Source organism: Triturus cristatus, chromosome 10 (assembly GCF_964204655.1).
Source record: "Triturus cristatus chromosome 10, aTriCri1.1, whole genome shotgun sequence".
Lineage (NCBI taxonomy): Eukaryota > Metazoa > Chordata > Amphibia > Caudata > Salamandridae > Triturus > Triturus cristatus.
The window spans coordinates 248249115-248266408 of NC_140593.1; the positions used below are offsets into that span (position 1 = coordinate 248249115).

Genomic DNA, 17294 nt, shown 5'->3' on the forward strand with positions numbered 1-17294 from the left:
GCCTTACTGCCCTTTTTATAGGGGAGCATACTAAAAGGTCGGCTCTAGATTCATCCAAAGAGTTCAAAGGTATGGCATCAGGGTCTACAGACACAGGTAGAGGACATTCTGATACTATAGGAGACTCTGGTAATGCCAATAACTCTGTTAACAAACATTCAGTGGCTAAAACAGTAGGTGTAACAGCATTTGAAATAGTGTTGTCAACGTTACTCAAGGAAACTAATTCCGTAATATTATCGCGACCCAATGATTTTCTTCTATCATTGTTGATTTTGCTTACTACCTTCACAAGATAATTATCCATGGTAGATTTGTTTTTAGCCATGGATTAATAATGTGAGGCACAATTTAGTTCATAGTAAAGCCAATTGGGAATTAGCTATAATAAACCTAGTATATAATACATAGTCACCCTATTGTTATGGATACAATCCTAGAATATTTTTACAATCAGCGCATATAGAACACTACAAATCTGATAATGATTTATCAGGGAAAGAAACAGCAGCACCCCTCTCCTTATGCTTAATATAAAATCTATATCTTAAATCGAGGGTGGTCACTGCAACCTCGAACCAGAATCAATTTAATAGGGGCAGTTCAAAAACACTGGGCAGCGATTAGTGAGAGAAACAGACCGTAAACTATTCAGTCACAATTTAGTGTGCATCAATTAATAAAGGGACACAGTCTCGAACGTGCTCGTGGGCCGGCCTCCGTGTTGGTGCAAGACACAAAATCGCGAATTTGGCAGGAATAAATCACTAATAGATGCTTTACGATGTGTGTCTTATCGTATGTTATGCACTTACATTAGGTTAGGGGGGTGGCCCAGCCCGGCCTCGTCTGGCCCCGGACGGCCACAGATGGCCCGCCCTCTGCCCGGGCTCAGCCCGGCGCCGCCCGCGCGCGTCCCGCGACGCGGAGGGAGCCTCTGTTTTTGTAGCGCCTCCGGGCGCGCTGCTGTCCGGAAGGAAGGCAGGTAGGGAGCAGGGGATGACGGGAGCTGTAGTTCCCCCCCACTTCGGCCAACGAGGAAGTGGCGGCGAGGGGAACAACAGCGTCAGCGACCCGTGAACGTCCTGATGGTCCAGTGGTCTGCCCTCAATAGATGTGCCTGTGCCTGGTAAGTCCGCCGCTTTGTCAGGATAAGTGCCATAAGCTAAGTCACATGATACCTAGGGAGTGTGTCGACAGCCTCAAGTTGTAGGTACTAGGCCACATGTTTCAGTAATTCAAAGACAATAGTGCTTTCTCTGTGTCAAAAGAATCATATTTTCATGTCTTGTGCATTGAAACAAAAATGGTTTCTATACCCCTTCTCAGTACACTCTTTTTCTAGGAGGCCCCCATACTATTTTATAAAGATGTTGGGCAATTATTAGTTTTGAATGAAAAATTTTCATAGCAGCATATGGCCATCAGGTTTAGGCAGCATCATAATTTCCTTTTTTTCATCTTCTTTTTTTATTTTTTCAGCTTATTCCTGTAATAAAAAATAACCAATGCACTATGCTGCCAAGTCAGTGTTTGTTACCTCTTTGATCAGCGTCCAAAAGCTCACCCTGGAGCCTCTATGATTAGTTTATCCCTGTAATTTTAGATCTCACTTCCACAAACCTTATTATGGTATTCCTCAAGCAGATATGCTGCACTCATGTTTTTTAGGTCGAGCATCAGCGCGCATGCGTTGTCTGCAAGGCCTGCTGTAATCACTCTATGGAGTATAATTACAGCTGCTGCTTGCCATTGGTTCAAAACTGTATTGCTCTTGTTTCCTTGCTCCATATTGGCCAGTGCTCCCGATACATCACTTCCTTTTGTAAACCAGGAGCACTGGCCAATTACAGTTTACTTATGCTGTAGGCCTTTATGTTTTTGGCTTAGAGACTATTTCCTCAATGACGTTTTCCGTAGAACATAGCTGCTGCCCACTTCATGTGCATTCAGACGCTTTCCATAGAACACGCCTTTTGCGCACTTCACACACATTCAGACTCTTTCCATAGAACACACCTTTTGCCCACTTCACACGCATTCAGGTTCTTTCCATGGAACACACCAGTTGCTTACTTCCTATACATTCAGACTCTTTCCATAGAACACCTGTTTCAGCCTCACACCCATTCAGACTATTTTCCTAGAACACACCTGTTGCCCGCTTTATGTGCATTCAGACTCTTTCCAAAGTACACATCTGTTGCCCATGTCACATGCATTAAGACTATTTTCATAGAATACACCTGTTGCCCACTTCAAACGCATTCAGACTCTCCATAGCACACACCTGTTGTCCACTTCACATGCATTTAGAGTCCATCCATAGAACACATGTATTGCCCACTTCACACACATTCAGACTCTTGCTATAGAACACACCTGTTTCTCACTTCCTGTGCATTCAGACTCTTTCCATAGAACACGTTTCCATAGACCACACCTGTTGTCCACTTCACACGCATTCAGACTCTTTCCGTAGAAAGCACCTGTTGTCCACTTCAAATGCATTTAGACTCTTTCTATAGAACACATCCAGCAGTGGCCGATGCAGGTAAGCATGGTGGGGCGGGGGGGGATGTCGACAGACGACAGAATAGGATTTATTTATTTTTCCCTATACTGTCATCTGTCAACATCCCCCCAACCCACCCACCACGCTTACCTGTACTGGCCACAGCTGCCCACATCACACGCATTAAGGCTCTTTCCATAGAACACACCTGTTGCCCACGTCACACGCATTCAGACTATTTCCATTGAACACACCTTTTGCCCATTTCATCCGCATTCAGACTCTCTACATAGAACACACCTGTTGCCCATTCCACACGCATTCAGACTCTTTCCACAGAACACACCAGTAGCCAACTTCTGAAACATTCAGACTCTTTTTAGCTGCAACCAAAAATGTGGATGCTCAAATTATAACCAAGGCTATTGCAGTGTGTTATTTGACTCATGGTTTCCTACCATTATATATTTTGGGGAAGATTTACAAGCCCCTTGCAACACTTTTGCACTGCTGTTCCGTCACTTTTTGTGGCGCAGCAATGGCATAAACAATGCACCACATTGCAGCCCATTTACAATGGGACGCATCTAGGGAGATGCATCACCTTTAAAGCCCTGCATCACATTATATCTGCATCAGGTATAATGTATGCCGGCTGGGCGTTCCCACGCGGGAAAGCCTCGTAGAAGTGACGCAGTGAAATCTACAAGATTTCACTGTGTCACTTTTAGGATGCCACTGCGTCAAATCCCTATGCCTGCTTGAAGCAGGTGTAAGGAGTGACGTAGTGTATTAGGAATATGCCTCCCCCTACATTATTGGAGTTGCATCAAGCTTGCATCACAACTCTAGCAAAGTGTGATTTTTGCACGACAAATGCGTAAAAATTTCCGACACCATGGTGCGCCGCAATGTAAATACGGCTCTTTTATGGTAGCGCAAGGGTTTCGCACGCAGGTGCTGGGAAACTGACGCATCTATACAGATGCGTCAGTTTCTTGTAAATAAGCCCCTCTGTGCTTCGTAATGTATGCTTATATAAATGAGTGTGTAAATCTGTGTGCGCCTCTCCGCAGTACCTTTAGAGCACTTCAGTGGTATGGGGCTGTCACTATGAATGAGAGCACCTATGTGAGAGTACTTCAGATGAGTGCCTTTACCGCTTTATTACGTAACAATAGCACATTTGAAAACATACTAGTGTCACTCATAGATCACCTTCTGTTGGGGAAAACTCAAGTTCTGGCTTGCGGATTAAGACATCTGCTCAAGTAGTATGTTGGTCACTTCATTTTAATACAGCGTCCCCTAATGTGGCAAACCATGTTTCTATTCACAGTACGTGGTTTCACAACAACGCCTTCTGAGCCACGAAGAATCCATGAACCTGCTTAGCCTGTACACATCCCCTTCTCTACCAAATATCACCCTGGGACTTCCGGCAGCATCCTCCCCGCTCACTGTAAGTACCAGCCCTCTTCATGTGACTATCCCCTTAGCGAAGCCAAGGTAAGCTGTTTGTCTCTGATCAGATACCACTCGCAATGTGCATGCTCTTTTTGCTAAGGTTTTGGAAATAAAAATTCTGCTGTAAAATCCTACTTCCTGGTGAATTTTTGAGAAACCGTCGGAAAAAAACCCTTCTGTAATATGGCAGAAGCCAACTTTGCACACCACTTCTATTGTGTTGTGTGAACTCTCCGACTGTAATATATATGCCCAAGATTTCCTAATTGTCTCAGTAAGTAAAGCACATCTGGCGCACATTTTTCAATGGGAAAAGAACTGCTGGCAACTCCTTTACACACTAGAGCACGACAAACAATATCTGCGGAATTCAGTTAGTTAGACACACAAAATGCCCAGTGCTGTGCTCACAAATTCAGTGGATTGTGAAAAATGTGCCACTCTTCATCTCTGTGGCTGAATGTGCTCGTCTTCGGTGAATATTTCTGCCAAGGTATGGGAGGCTGTGCTGATGTATCCATTCATTTCCATCAGGCAGGAGCATCTGTTAAATGAGTTGAGGGTGTTAGTGTAGGTTTAAGCAGGGTGCTGATAGACCTCCCTAAAACTGCTCTTCAATCAGGACTAGATTACCCCTGGGTGGCATCCTGGGATATGCCAAGCCTACCTCTCTTCCGTAGCCGTGCCCCTCACATCTGGCCCCTCTGGAGAAGAGCTTGCTATTGAAAGTGAGGTATAGGAGCACCTTGGCTACAAGTTCTATCTGCTTCTAAAATGTTGATAAATCGGGAATTTCACCTTCCTTGAAAATAATTACACATGATTCATTAGCACCAAATTCATACGCTAAATATTTACAAGTAATGTTTGTATATGGATCCTCGGTTTGAAAGGTACCTACATTCACACGTTCACTAACTGACTCTGATTGATTCAGATTTTCCTCCTCCCATGTTCACTCACTCACTCCAACTATTCACTCCTAGTAGCTTCTTTGTTTCCTTGCACCCTGCCTGCCTTTCTAACTCTAATTCTCACTCCCTGCTTCACTTACTCATTCACTCCCTCCCTCCATCATTCCGTCACTCACACACTCATTTATTGGTTGACTCACTGGCTTGAGGTACACATATCCACACATTTCTTTAAGACAAAGCAATATACTCAACTAAACAACTAAACAACACGTTAACATTATTTATAGAGAACTGTTACTTTCCTGGTTCTTCCTAAATTATTCCAGATATCTTTAGTACATTTATTTCAGGTTTGACAGCTTTATCATTCCTAATGGACTCTGAACCAAAACCCCAAATCTAGGTAACAGAATGCGATCTGTGATACAACTCGTTAGCATCAATGATTTTTTAAGAGTGTTTGCTACTCTACAAGAAGAGAACCATTGACAAGATTCCTTCTGATTATTTCAATAAGCCCTTGATACGAGATCGCAGTCGTAGGTTACTCAACTACGACAAACTCCGAAGTAGACACCTCTTTTTAGTATACATGCCTCTCTTCTAATGTGCAGGTTCAAGTTGATTCAAACAAGCCGAGGCTTATAAATATGTGCAACAAAGTACCCACTGCAATAACACCCATGTCACCCCGAGAATGAGGATTTCATTTTGTGTTATTTATCTATTCAAATAAAAAATATGCTATTGACAATACATACTGTGAGTTTTTTCTTTTTTTCCTCCTAAATATGTTAGCTAGGCAGTCTGGGTGTATAACTGTCACTTGATAGCACAGCCACACATGAACTTAAGGTACCTTTAACACCGTTGGTTGTTCGAGCAATTATCGGATGCCCTGAAATCACTATAACTTCTTACATTTGAGTCACTCAACTACCCTAGTAAGTGCTGTGTCTTCTCATGAACAATGATCCCTGACATCTCTTGCTAAAACCCAGTTATAAATGTTGTTGGAAACTTGTGTCAACCTTCATCAACTAATCAGTGATCACAATCATGGACACGGGCCGAGCTAACCCTCTCTTCATAGTCTCGAAGATCCTCTTTGGACCTAAGTTTCCCAACCAGCACTACAGCCCCTCAAGTTTTCTGCAGGTTAGTAGTGGATTACTGGATGGAAGGTCTGTCTTTACTTTTCCACTCTAGCACATTCAGCAAGCGATAGGTCTTCAATGGACACCACCAAACTCTTATTATCACCAGCACTCCTCATCCCACTATGTGATATGTACCAAAACTCTTCAAAAGACAAATCCAAGAGCCAACGTCCACCACCACCAGCCCCCCGTTAATTAGCTGCCTGCTGTTTGATGCAAAACAAATGTACCCTTATCTTCGATCTTTAAAGAAGTGCTGATTTCTGTATCATATCACCGGATATCGCTCTCCAAAACTGTTTTTAAGTCAAAAAAAATTGCTCCCAGAAAACATAAAAGCTGAAAGTTATAGAATTCAAGATTTCAAAGCCATGTTTCCTTCCGTAACAGATTCAGCAATGCCATAGCCACTATACCGTTCCATTCGCCACTCTTTCTAGCAACATTTACATACAGCTTAGCTTTTTTAGGAACAGTTTATTGCAAAATGCAACACGTCAAATGAACTTTAATAAAAATTTGGGTGTACATATTTGTAGATAGCCATCCTAAGTAATTCTATTTTCATTATGGAGAAAATGTGAAAAAGAAAATAGGAAAGAATGGATATGTGGCAAGCATATGCTGGGTACTTTTTCCTTTAAAGGGAGAATGTGAATTATCTGACAACTGATCTAAGCAAATATGGTTGTTGCATCCAGAGGGCTATTGACATTTTGTTAGCTAATCAATATATGTGCATAAAAGCCCACAATGCCTGCGCCTACATTTTCAATAGGTGGTCTGTCAGTGTGCCAAGCACTGACCTGCTGTCATGTTAGTAATTTAGGGAGAGGATATGGCGTTTCGGTCAGAGCTGTGGACTTCAGAACCGCGACATTCAGCCCAACATGCTGTGGTTCTGGGCAAATCACTTAATCTCCCCATGCCTTAAGAAATTAATCGGACCGTGTTTAAAGTAACTGGTACTCATGTAAAGTGTTCCAATAACTTTGGGTTGAGTCTGGGCTATATAGAACTGCATACATAAATACAAATGTGGAAATAAATGGCCTTGGGCTGTTGTTCAACAACCTTAAGGAAATAAAAGATTCAAGCCATCGAGTTTCTGCAAGTTCATGTTGGGCTGCCCCTATTTCAAGGTGTTGGAAGTATACTGCGCACCAGAATATTTAACACACTCCCCTTCTTTCTAGTAATTTTTCCCGTTTAAAAGAAGAAATTCAGTTGCCTGATACAAGGGATCCCTCAAATTGCACCGATGCAATTTAAGGGCCCATCCAATCAAAGTGGGCCACTACATCCACATGGCTCTGACTAGCTGCTTGCTGACCAGTGAAAGTGCATAAAAGGCCACACCCTGTTCTTGCATTTTAAGTAAGTGGTCTGGCAATGTACGTAGCATAAGGCCGAGGTCTTGTCACCTTCACAATATGGTGGTAAATGCGTGGATCAGTGACCTCTACATTGTGCTTGAGTTAGATCTGGTCCTTACATGCATTTCAAAAGTCTATTTTCTTGCACAGTCTGTGACTATATTGATGCAGGGCACGAAGGAAGGAGCTAAATTCCAGTATCCCCATAGATGCACTGCTTGGTCGTATTTCACTTTCTGTGGGTTCAAGTAGTTCCCAGTGATAAATCAGGAATTAAATCCCATTACAACCAATAGGCTTGTTTATTAAATTGAAGCAATGGACCTATCAAAAGCCTGTGCTTTTCCTCATAAATACAGAAAAGATAATTTAGTGATGCATTTGTTTATATACAATCAGGTAAAATGAGTCTTTCTGTGTGCTAAAACGTACTTCCCTAAATGCTGCTGGGGGTGTCTGGTGGGATATTAGATCTCATGCTTAGCACTTGACTCTGAGATCCGCTGTCCCATTGTAGGTGACGAGGAGGCTACGCAGGTATTGTGCATGGGTTAGTCTGGTGAGTGACGATATGTGTGGATATCTAAATGGTTGAAGGCCTGCATGAGTGTGTCTGACTCTGCTTGAAAGGAGTAAGTTCATGGGGGTTCATTTAGTAGTGTTATGAGAGATTTAGAAGAATATGTGCAGCTCCTGGTGTCAGTCTTTAGCCATCAACCCAACAGGGTTCAGGGGATGGCATAGTTCTGATAAAGTGTACCAAACCCGGGATTGGCGCTCAAGGGACAAAGGGGCAGGACCCTCGCCCATCCAAAGCATAGATATGTCAGTGCCCGGCTGATCCTGAGCCTTTGGCAGGAAGATTCTGCATTTCCCCTTTGCCCCTAACCTGCCTTTGCAAAGATAGTGGTCACTGAAGATGGCATAGGAACCAAATGGAACTGAGACTCAACAGAGTGCTTAGAGAGCAGTGAGAAGTATAGCCTTCCCTGTAGGGAGGCAAAGCTTGTCTGCCCAGATAGTCTACTCCCTGTGGGATATAGAAGGGTTTCATTTATCACACCAGATACATGGCCAGAATTTGCCTCACTGCCCACAGTTTTGCTCCCCTAGGAGTAAGTGCCAGTCTAGAGAGGGGCTCCCTGCCCCAGGTTTGACCATCAGGTGATTTAGTATGACATATATGGGATGAGTGGGGAATAACAGTGCCAGATGAGAATCTGAAAGAGAAAAGGAGATGGAGGCAGCAGACATTGTTGTCTTCATGTTACCTGCCTATATGGGTGTTCATGGGACATTTCCTATCTACTAACTAATGATAGGTTTCTAGCCAGCAACTGGTCCAACCAGACATCCTCCCTTGCAGGTATTCAATGTACTTGTAATAAAGACCTTTGACATGGCGCATTGGGGGTGGCGTGGGGTATGTGTGTGCATGTACATGTTTGTGTGATTCTTTTTTCCATTAAAACGAAGGGGGGGGGGGGTGAATCCTGGGTAACTGGACCAGTTCGAGGAACTGGAATTCATTTCCTTAAATTATATTAGTTTTAGAGTTTTGGGTTGAACTTGAGATTTCTCTGCACCTGTATCTCCCACCTTCAACTCCTGAAATAGAACACATGCATCATGTCTCCTCTCTTCTACACGTGCACAACATCGCCTCCTATTATGTGTAGTAGTGTAGAGCGCTTTTAGGTGGACTAGCAAAAAATAAAAAGGTTATACTGTTTTAGTGCACCAGGAATAAAATACGGTGCCAGATGAGGAAAGCATGCAATGCTACATGTAAACAATGGTATGCATAGTATCTCCTTACATATGTGCATATTTTCAGACTGCTGAGCTAATCCGAACATTCACTTGTGACTCGGGTTTAAATGGCACACATCATAATGTCTGCCTGTGCACCACCGGGCATTTCCCCGTTTACGCATCACATGCCTGAATTATCTTGCATGAGATGAGTTTTCAGAAAAGTGTGGGAAAGCCTGCCAACAAGTTTGCTAATACCCAAAAAATGAAATCTTTGTAACTGCAAATTTTCCACTTCCCTTTCGAAAAAAGGACAACATACATATGTGGTATTGTTTCCTACTTAGTGCCCACCACATTTGGCATTGTAATCGCCTTTTTGGTGTAAATTCCTATTTACATCCAAACCAGGAATTGCATGAATTTCATTTTATGTAGGCGTTTGCCCTTCCTATCCGGCACAAACTGGAGGAGCAGCCAGTTGCAGAAAATGCTGCTTCGTGCGCCACACATGCGCTTTCACGAGACATTAACACTTTAATCTCAATTTCGCAGTGGCCGTCTCGGAATAGGGAGCACATTGTGCACCCACATTTCCTACTGCACCCCATGCAAAGAGTAAATGGCGCGTGCACCTGTGTCGGAGAGCTTTTCTTTCTCATTCGTTTTCCCTGCATAACATTAGAGGTGTCTGAAGCATGCGCAGTACCGTCCCTCCTGAGAGGTGCAGGATTCACAAACGCGCAGGTGCAAGCCATGTGTTCATCTTGACAATGTTACATCCTATTTTTTTTTATTTTTTTTAAAGAATTCTTTATTCTGCTGGATTACGTTTTAATTCCCCAGCTGAGAGGGTCGCAGAGCGGAGTTTCACGAAGAATTTGCTTTATTTCTGGTGAAGGAAAGCTTCTCATGACAAGGCGATGCAAAGTCATGTCAAAACTATTTATGGTTTAGGAGTAATGGGTCATTTTAGTGGCCCTGGCGCGGTGTCCTAAGGTGCCCTTGCAGAACAAAGCTTTTCCTGCGGTCAGAGAAGGAACATTAGCAGGCAGGGCTCTGCTCCCCGCTCCTCCTTTTAACATGCGCCAACCGCCGAGAGGAAATGGCAAAACAGGGTGTTTCATTTAGAGATGATTAATACTGGGCGCTTAGCGTGGCTCTGAGACGAGAGGCCAATGTGGTTTGCATTTCGACGAATCTCCTTGAACTTTGTGGGATGGTGGGGGAGGAAGGCCAGGACAAAACCTTCTGAAGTTCGCTGAGAAGTGTGAGCATCTGCCGAAATGTGTGAACATCTGGGATTCGGATCAAATCCGCGGATCTGTTGCGATGACGGCTTCGTGATCAAGGCCGATCTGAAAGGCACCGATCACAGGATAGCTGAGGCTCGCACGGCACTGATACCCCTCCTTCTGCTGTTTGCTTTTATCTTTTTACCAGTAGTTGAGTTAATATTTTTACTCATCTTTGGCGCACGCAACCGACCAGATGGCAGATGGGAGGGCCATTATTAGTCTGAGAGGGGACACACTCTTTAGCGATGGGGAAATGCGAGTCTTGTCAAGCCGTCCTGAGCCCCCTCGTGAAAGGTACTTCCCTCATCAAAGGAATGAGGAGGGTGGGGGGCCACTGCTCCTGGGCCGGGCGCCACGTTTGGCGTTTTCCTGCTCCTTAACGGGGACAGGCATGCTCCCTCCCCTCCCGTAAGCCAATCACAACACTGCAATGGCAACGTTGTGATTGGTGCGGACAGCGCCCAGCCGAGCGCTTGTAGGGAGGCCATTTTCTCTATGTAGGCTGCATACAGCCTACTTGGAGAAAATGTAGAGTGCGCATGACTGGTTTGGCCGGCCCCAGAGGGCCGTCCAAACAGTAAGGGCCCACAACAGTGGGCAAGCCATTCCTCCCCAACCAGCCCACCCATCTGCCCCATCCAGGCATACCCTGCCGCCCGCCCCCCAGCCAGGCATACCCTGCCATCTGCTTTCTCGCAGTACGAGAAGCAGAAACATAAAATGGTATAAAAAATACTATTTTATGTTTCTGCTTCTCGCACTGTGAGAAAGCAGTGGGGCGACACTCCTCCGCCCTAATGGAGGAGCCTCCCCTGTTGTTACTCTCTGTAACAACACAAAAAAACACCCCAAACAACGGAGGATCGCAACCTGCATTCAGAGAATGTTTATTATTGTCAGTGCAGTACTCTTAATTAACACGGGCGAAGCCTTTGAAAAACCAACAGGGATCCTTTTTGCAGCCTCAGGTGTGTTGTTTGCTTTCCTCTCTAGAGAGGCGCTGCATTTTATTACCCAAGGGTGAATGGGCACATCTGATTACATTTTGCCTTATTGGAGAAGCAATCAATAGTCTGTAGAAGAGATAGACCCTATACATTTGTAAGCAATTTATGGGACGGAAAAGGTCCCCTGCATGGCTTGAAAGAGCATGCGCTCCTTTCCTTAGTTCCCCAAAACAAGTTTTTATTGAATTTTAGGTCTGGTGCTAGTCAAGACCTTTTAATTGTACTCAAATTATATGTTTAAAATAAAATATGCTTACTTACAGGTCCCTTCAGCCAGCCCTCTTCATCTGTTGGTTACTTATTGTGGCATTCATAGTTTCTTTCCACCCACTACCGCATAAGCATGGAGCAAAGGGTCAGCCCTCTTCAGCCATTGCCTAAATTAACTATGAGTGACTGCCTTCTGCTCTTTCACAATCAGCTCATCCACATATAAACTAGTTCCATTAAGTGCCAGGGACTTCAGTAGCAATGTGCACTTTTCGAGTCCCCAAAAATATTTTTATTCTTGGTTAACCCTTTTTTTGTTTAAGAATGAGGGCCTGGTAGCTCTTCCAACAAGAAAGCTGTCCAAAAACCATGAAAAAGCTAAAAAAGGACTGCCAAAGGCAAAAGATTGGTGCCCAGGGCCAGACTGTTTGCCTTTGCCAATGCTTGTTCATTTTTGGCCCTCATCGCACTCAATAATAATGCATCTACATTAAGGGCCCCCTGTGACATTTGATGTGAACCACAGCTGGGCTCTGTTGTCTGGATGGACACCATATATACCCTCCTTTGCTGAGCATGAATGCCATCATCTCACTGGGCTGTGGAGACAGCAACAGAATAAGGCAGTGGCGGCTGCCACCGAGTAGCATGGGTGGGGCCGGGGGATTGAAAAATAAATAAAAATGTGACTTACCTTGCTGCCGGACCGCTGCCTCGCCTCACGTCATCCTCTGAAACAGGAAGCACAGGCTCCCCCTGAGAAAATCACAATGCAGCTTTGTGATTGGTCTGAGCACCATGGATCGGCCCATAGACGGGGACAGGGAGCCTGTGCATGTTCCTCACCAGTCTGTGTGATGCAGCCTGGTGGGGAACATGCAAAGTGTGCAGGACTGTTTGGCCGGTCCAAGAGGGCCGGTCAAACCATCATGCTCACTTACATGCCCACCATTCCTCCCCTTGCTGGCTGTGACGACAGCCAAGCCCTGTAAAGCTGCATGAAAAAGTGAAAATAAAACAATATTAACATAGTGTTACTATCATTTCATTTTTCCTTTTTCCACTGCAAAAAATGCAGTGGGACGGCATTCCTCTGCCTTAGTGGAGGAGCCACCATTGGTATAAGGTAGCAAGACAGACTTTTGTGTCCTGGCACCTGCTAGGGAAAGTTGTCCCTTGTGCTCTCTCATTTTACATTTTTCTGTCAGTACCCTGCAGCTGGGTGTTCCCTCCATCCATGTACGATATGGGTGGCGCGTTTATGATTACGGTCAATATGTGTAGTAGAATGTAGGTTTTGTGTATGTGTTGTGCGTTAATGTGGTGAAACAGGAATCAGTTATGAATTCTTGTACATGTGTGACATGGGCGTAGTTGTCAATAGTGTAGTGGCATTTTGGCCCACAAGCCTGAGGAGGATTATTGCTGTACCCAACCAGCAATAAGGAGGGCCGTATTCCTTGCTTGCACTAGGGTCCATGGCACCCTAGTTACACCACAGATGAATGGCGCAGAAATGGAGGTTGGAAAGAGCATGCACAATAGCAATGCGAATCACAGGGCTCCTCCAAAGCAGTCTTGAGGTCATTTGTCATGGCTCATACTCTAGTGTGTTGAGGATGGGGGATAGAGCGCCTCTTTAGGGCGAAGCACAGCCCTTGCCCTCCTCCTCATCCATTCTTCCTCAGAGGTGATACACCCAACAAGTTGAAAGGATACTGAATAGAGAAGCCTCTCCCTGTTTGTGTGATGTTTGTTTTTGTTTTTACCTGACATGGAGCTTGTAGCACCACCCACCTTCCTGCTGACACTAGAAGACCACGACTGTGCCTTGACCATCTGGGAGGAATACACAAAAGTCAGGAACAGCCTGAAACAGGTCCCAGAGCTGGACCAGAAGAATACATAAACTATGAGAAAACCCTTGGCTCGCCCAATTTCGAAATCATGAGTGTTAAGTGCTCATGGGTTGAACTTGCTGCTCAATTGTGGGCTCAATAACCAAGCCAGTTCTAAAACGTGAGCTGAAAAAGGGCCTCAATGTTACACTCGAGGCTCAGTGACCCCTGATTGCCCTGGGAGGCCTTCAAGAGCTCCCATAACAACATATCAAGTTTGTAATATGGCAAGAATAAATGCATTTTCACAAAAGAAATGCATTGGTAAAAAAATAATAAGTTAATACTAGATGTGTGTAAAAATATAAGATATCAAATTAAAGTGATTTGTAAACAAAGCTACACATTTTGTAATAACTACCATGCCAGAATCCACATAGGGTCATAGGTGAAAATACACGAGACAGGGAAATAAAATGGAGTATGAACCAGGCATACAAGTCCATTGTCCAGCACTTAATACGATAGAAGTTTACATACATCAAATGAATGTTAAAATATGCAGTGTCGTGAAACATCTATGAATGCACAACAACAATCTACCCAAGAAACTGGATTAATAGCCCTGTGGCAACAAAATCATCCCTTAAAATATATATGTATATTTCCTGCAAAAATCAAAGGGTGGAAAAGAGCAACATGTCAGTTTTTATATAACTCGAGACTTGAAAACATGTGCAATTTGTATGCTCTGGTATATTTTAAGGTCTGAAACTCTGAGCCAAGTGCAAATTTTGCACTCACTAATTACCCTGGGCCACATGTACAACCGTTTCATTTTGTGAGTTTCTAATTGCGATTGTTTTGCTACTCGCAAATAGAGCCTCGCAAAATGAAATGTACTAATGTGTCTCAGACACATTAGCGATTCCCAGTGAGGTCACAATGGACCTGCCTCATCAATGTTCATGAGGCGGGTTGCAATGTGTGATCCATTGGGAATGGGCAAGAACACAGGGATGGTGGCCTGCTGGGGACAGCAGACCACCATGGCTGTGTTTGCTTTTAAATAAAGCAATTTAAAAAGTTTTTTTTAACCGTAGCCCGTTTTCCTTCAAGGAAAACGTGATGCGTTTCAAAAAGAAAAATGAACCGTTTGTTTACATTTTTAAGAGTATGCAGTGGTCCACTGCCTGCTGTTAAAAAACTTTTTTGCTGACAGGTCAGGACTCCTTCCCCTTTGTCACCGACTTAGCACCTACTTGAAGTACGCGGTAAAATGCGATTGTTTTGCGACCGCATTCTGGCCGCAAACAATCGTACATCCCCCTGCTACTTGCTATTAGAAAGGAACGCCCTTGCCACGCCTATTCCTAATAGCGACTCGGAAACCTTATTTTGCGAGATAGTAATAGGTTACCAATTCGTAAAATAGGGATTGTACATAGTAAAATTTATTTTACCAGTCGCAAATGGCCAGTTGGGCCGTTTGTGACCGGTAAAATGCGTTGTACATCTGACCCCATGTCTTTTGCAATGGGGAATTAGCGACTGTGCACTTTTCACTTGCAAGTATGTCTGACATATAATCAGTCCCTAGACATTTTTGCAAATGATAAAAAATTACAGAGTAACATGCTACCAGGCACACCAGAATGCTTTTATCACCCAGTGAGGGCTTTACCTTTCCCCAACTTTTTTAACACACTTTAGCTTACTAAGGAGGTTCTGTGGGCCCTCTTGGTGGTGATTTCAGGCCCACTACAAAAGCTAAGGGGTAACTAGGACATATCTGAGAGAGTGGACAATGAAACTGTTACTCAGATGGCTCACCGACTGCCCTGAACTACAGGTATACACATAGAAGGTGCATGCATGTTTTGAGAACCTAGACACACATTATGTGATGTTCTATATGGCAGAATTCCATAGAAACCTAAACACATGATTCAGTCCTTAGCATTTAATTTCATAATAATCTATATATGATGAAAGGGAAAAAGTTACATGCTTGTCGCTCACCGTGAACATTAAACATTTTGGCCCTTGTGAACATGAACACACATATTTTGTCTTGGTTCGCAAACACCCCATATCACAGGTCATGAAGGGGTACCTTCAATAGAACATGTAAAGCAGCCACATATGACTTGAACAAAGTATGCAATATGTCTAAATGGTGGGAAATAGTAAATATAAACTCATCTAGCAAATGGTCTTCAGTTTATGATTATAAGATCTGTTGTTTCACCAGTTCACTTAATTGTATTGTACTTATATTTGTTCTTTTCTTTTGTTGCAGGCACCATCCACCCTAAAGGAAAAACAGAAATGTGAGCCTCAGGCACTAAGGCAAGGCAGTGCTCTTTCTGGTCAGTTTAGTGGAAGCCTTCCTGTATCTTCAAGTCATCCTCACATAGCAGAAGGAAAACCCAACAGCAGCCACCAAGCACTCCTCCAGCATTTGCTACTGAAAGAACAAATGCGACAACAAAAGCTTCTTGCATCTGGTAATAACAAATGACTTTAGCAGAGTCTCACTGAACCTCAGGGCAGCAGTCTGAGTGTTGCTATATCCGACTCAGATGAATTACTAGACATGGTTACATGTGTGGTACTTCAACCAAAAGGGCATATCAAAGGATGGCTGCAAATGAGAGCACTTAACCCAAAAGAAAACTAGTCTCTTTAAACCCGTTTGGGAATGGGCATGTCCACCATCTATTGCTTTTGGACAACTACTCCAGGTATCTCTTGACTGCATGCATATGTGCAGCACAATGTACAGCACCTCCCCACTTATATCAGCCTTGTACTTTCTCCACCTGGGATATGCCCTAGGCCATGCTTCTCATTTAGGTTTGCTTTGAGATGAAACAATGAGGGATTATCAGCCTCGTCCTTTACAATATGTGGTGCTTCAGTTTAACAAACTAGGGGCTAGATGTTCAAAGCATTTCTATGGTTGCAAACAATGTGATTCAAAGTTTGTGACTGCAAAAATCCCTTTTACAATACTAAACACATTTTAAAAGTCAGTAACATTTCCCCAACGCCTAAAATAGGTTTAGAAATGGAAACAGAATTGCTGTTTGGAAGGGGCAAGTTGTAGGCATCCCTTTCAAAGTATTTTGCGACCAGTGGTTTGTGCCACAGAATGTCATAGATTTTCATGATACCAGCCGCCAAGATTACTGCCAGCAGAGATGCCATTGGGATGGGCCTTGAGGTCATCTGACCATCAATTTCTGTTTGAACTCAGTTTTTCTATGTATTATGAAGATGGTAACTCTTTCTTGGTCTTGGTTGCACACTTAGTGGAGAAGTGTGGCTCACTGGTTAGAGCAGGCATACCCTGAAGTAGAGGTCAGACCCAGGACCAGGGTTCAATTCCCGACGCGGCAGGGTCTGAGCCCAAGTGTCCACAGACTCGATAAATCTCACTTCGGTGCCTACTCGAATCATGGGTTCACACTCTGCAACTCTGGGCAATAGCTTGCTTAATCTACACTACGCCCCCCCCGCCCCCGCGGCAGGATGCCTGGCTTTCACCTTGGGGATGCCCAGTACGGGTTATCTCACAGGGAAAAAACCAGGACGGGTTCCCAATGCAAGCGCCGAGATGCCCAAGGGTAAGTCGAGCGCTATATAAGAACACACATACATACATTTACATACATACATACATACATACATACATACACTTGTGCAATTTGTTACGAGTCTACAAAAGATGGATACATATTTTCCA

The 17294-nt window shown here is 43.9% G+C and overlaps 1 protein-coding gene across 15 annotated transcripts in view; it reads left to right on the forward strand.

Moving 5' to 3' along the window:
- The window catches only part of HDAC9 (histone deacetylase 9), a 779881-nt gene that overhangs the window by 712605 nt on the left and 49982 nt on the right, over positions 1 to 17294 (forward strand). For all 15 annotated transcript variants that reach the window (XM_085630924.1, XM_085630925.1, XM_085630929.1 and 12 more), the window contains 2 exons: positions 3855 to 3977; positions 15846 to 16053. In XM_085630924.1, the coding sequence (XP_085487050.1) occupies positions 3855 to 3977; positions 15846 to 16053 (331 nt within the window). The remainder of the gene's footprint in view (positions 1 to 3854; positions 3978 to 15845; positions 16054 to 17294) is intronic.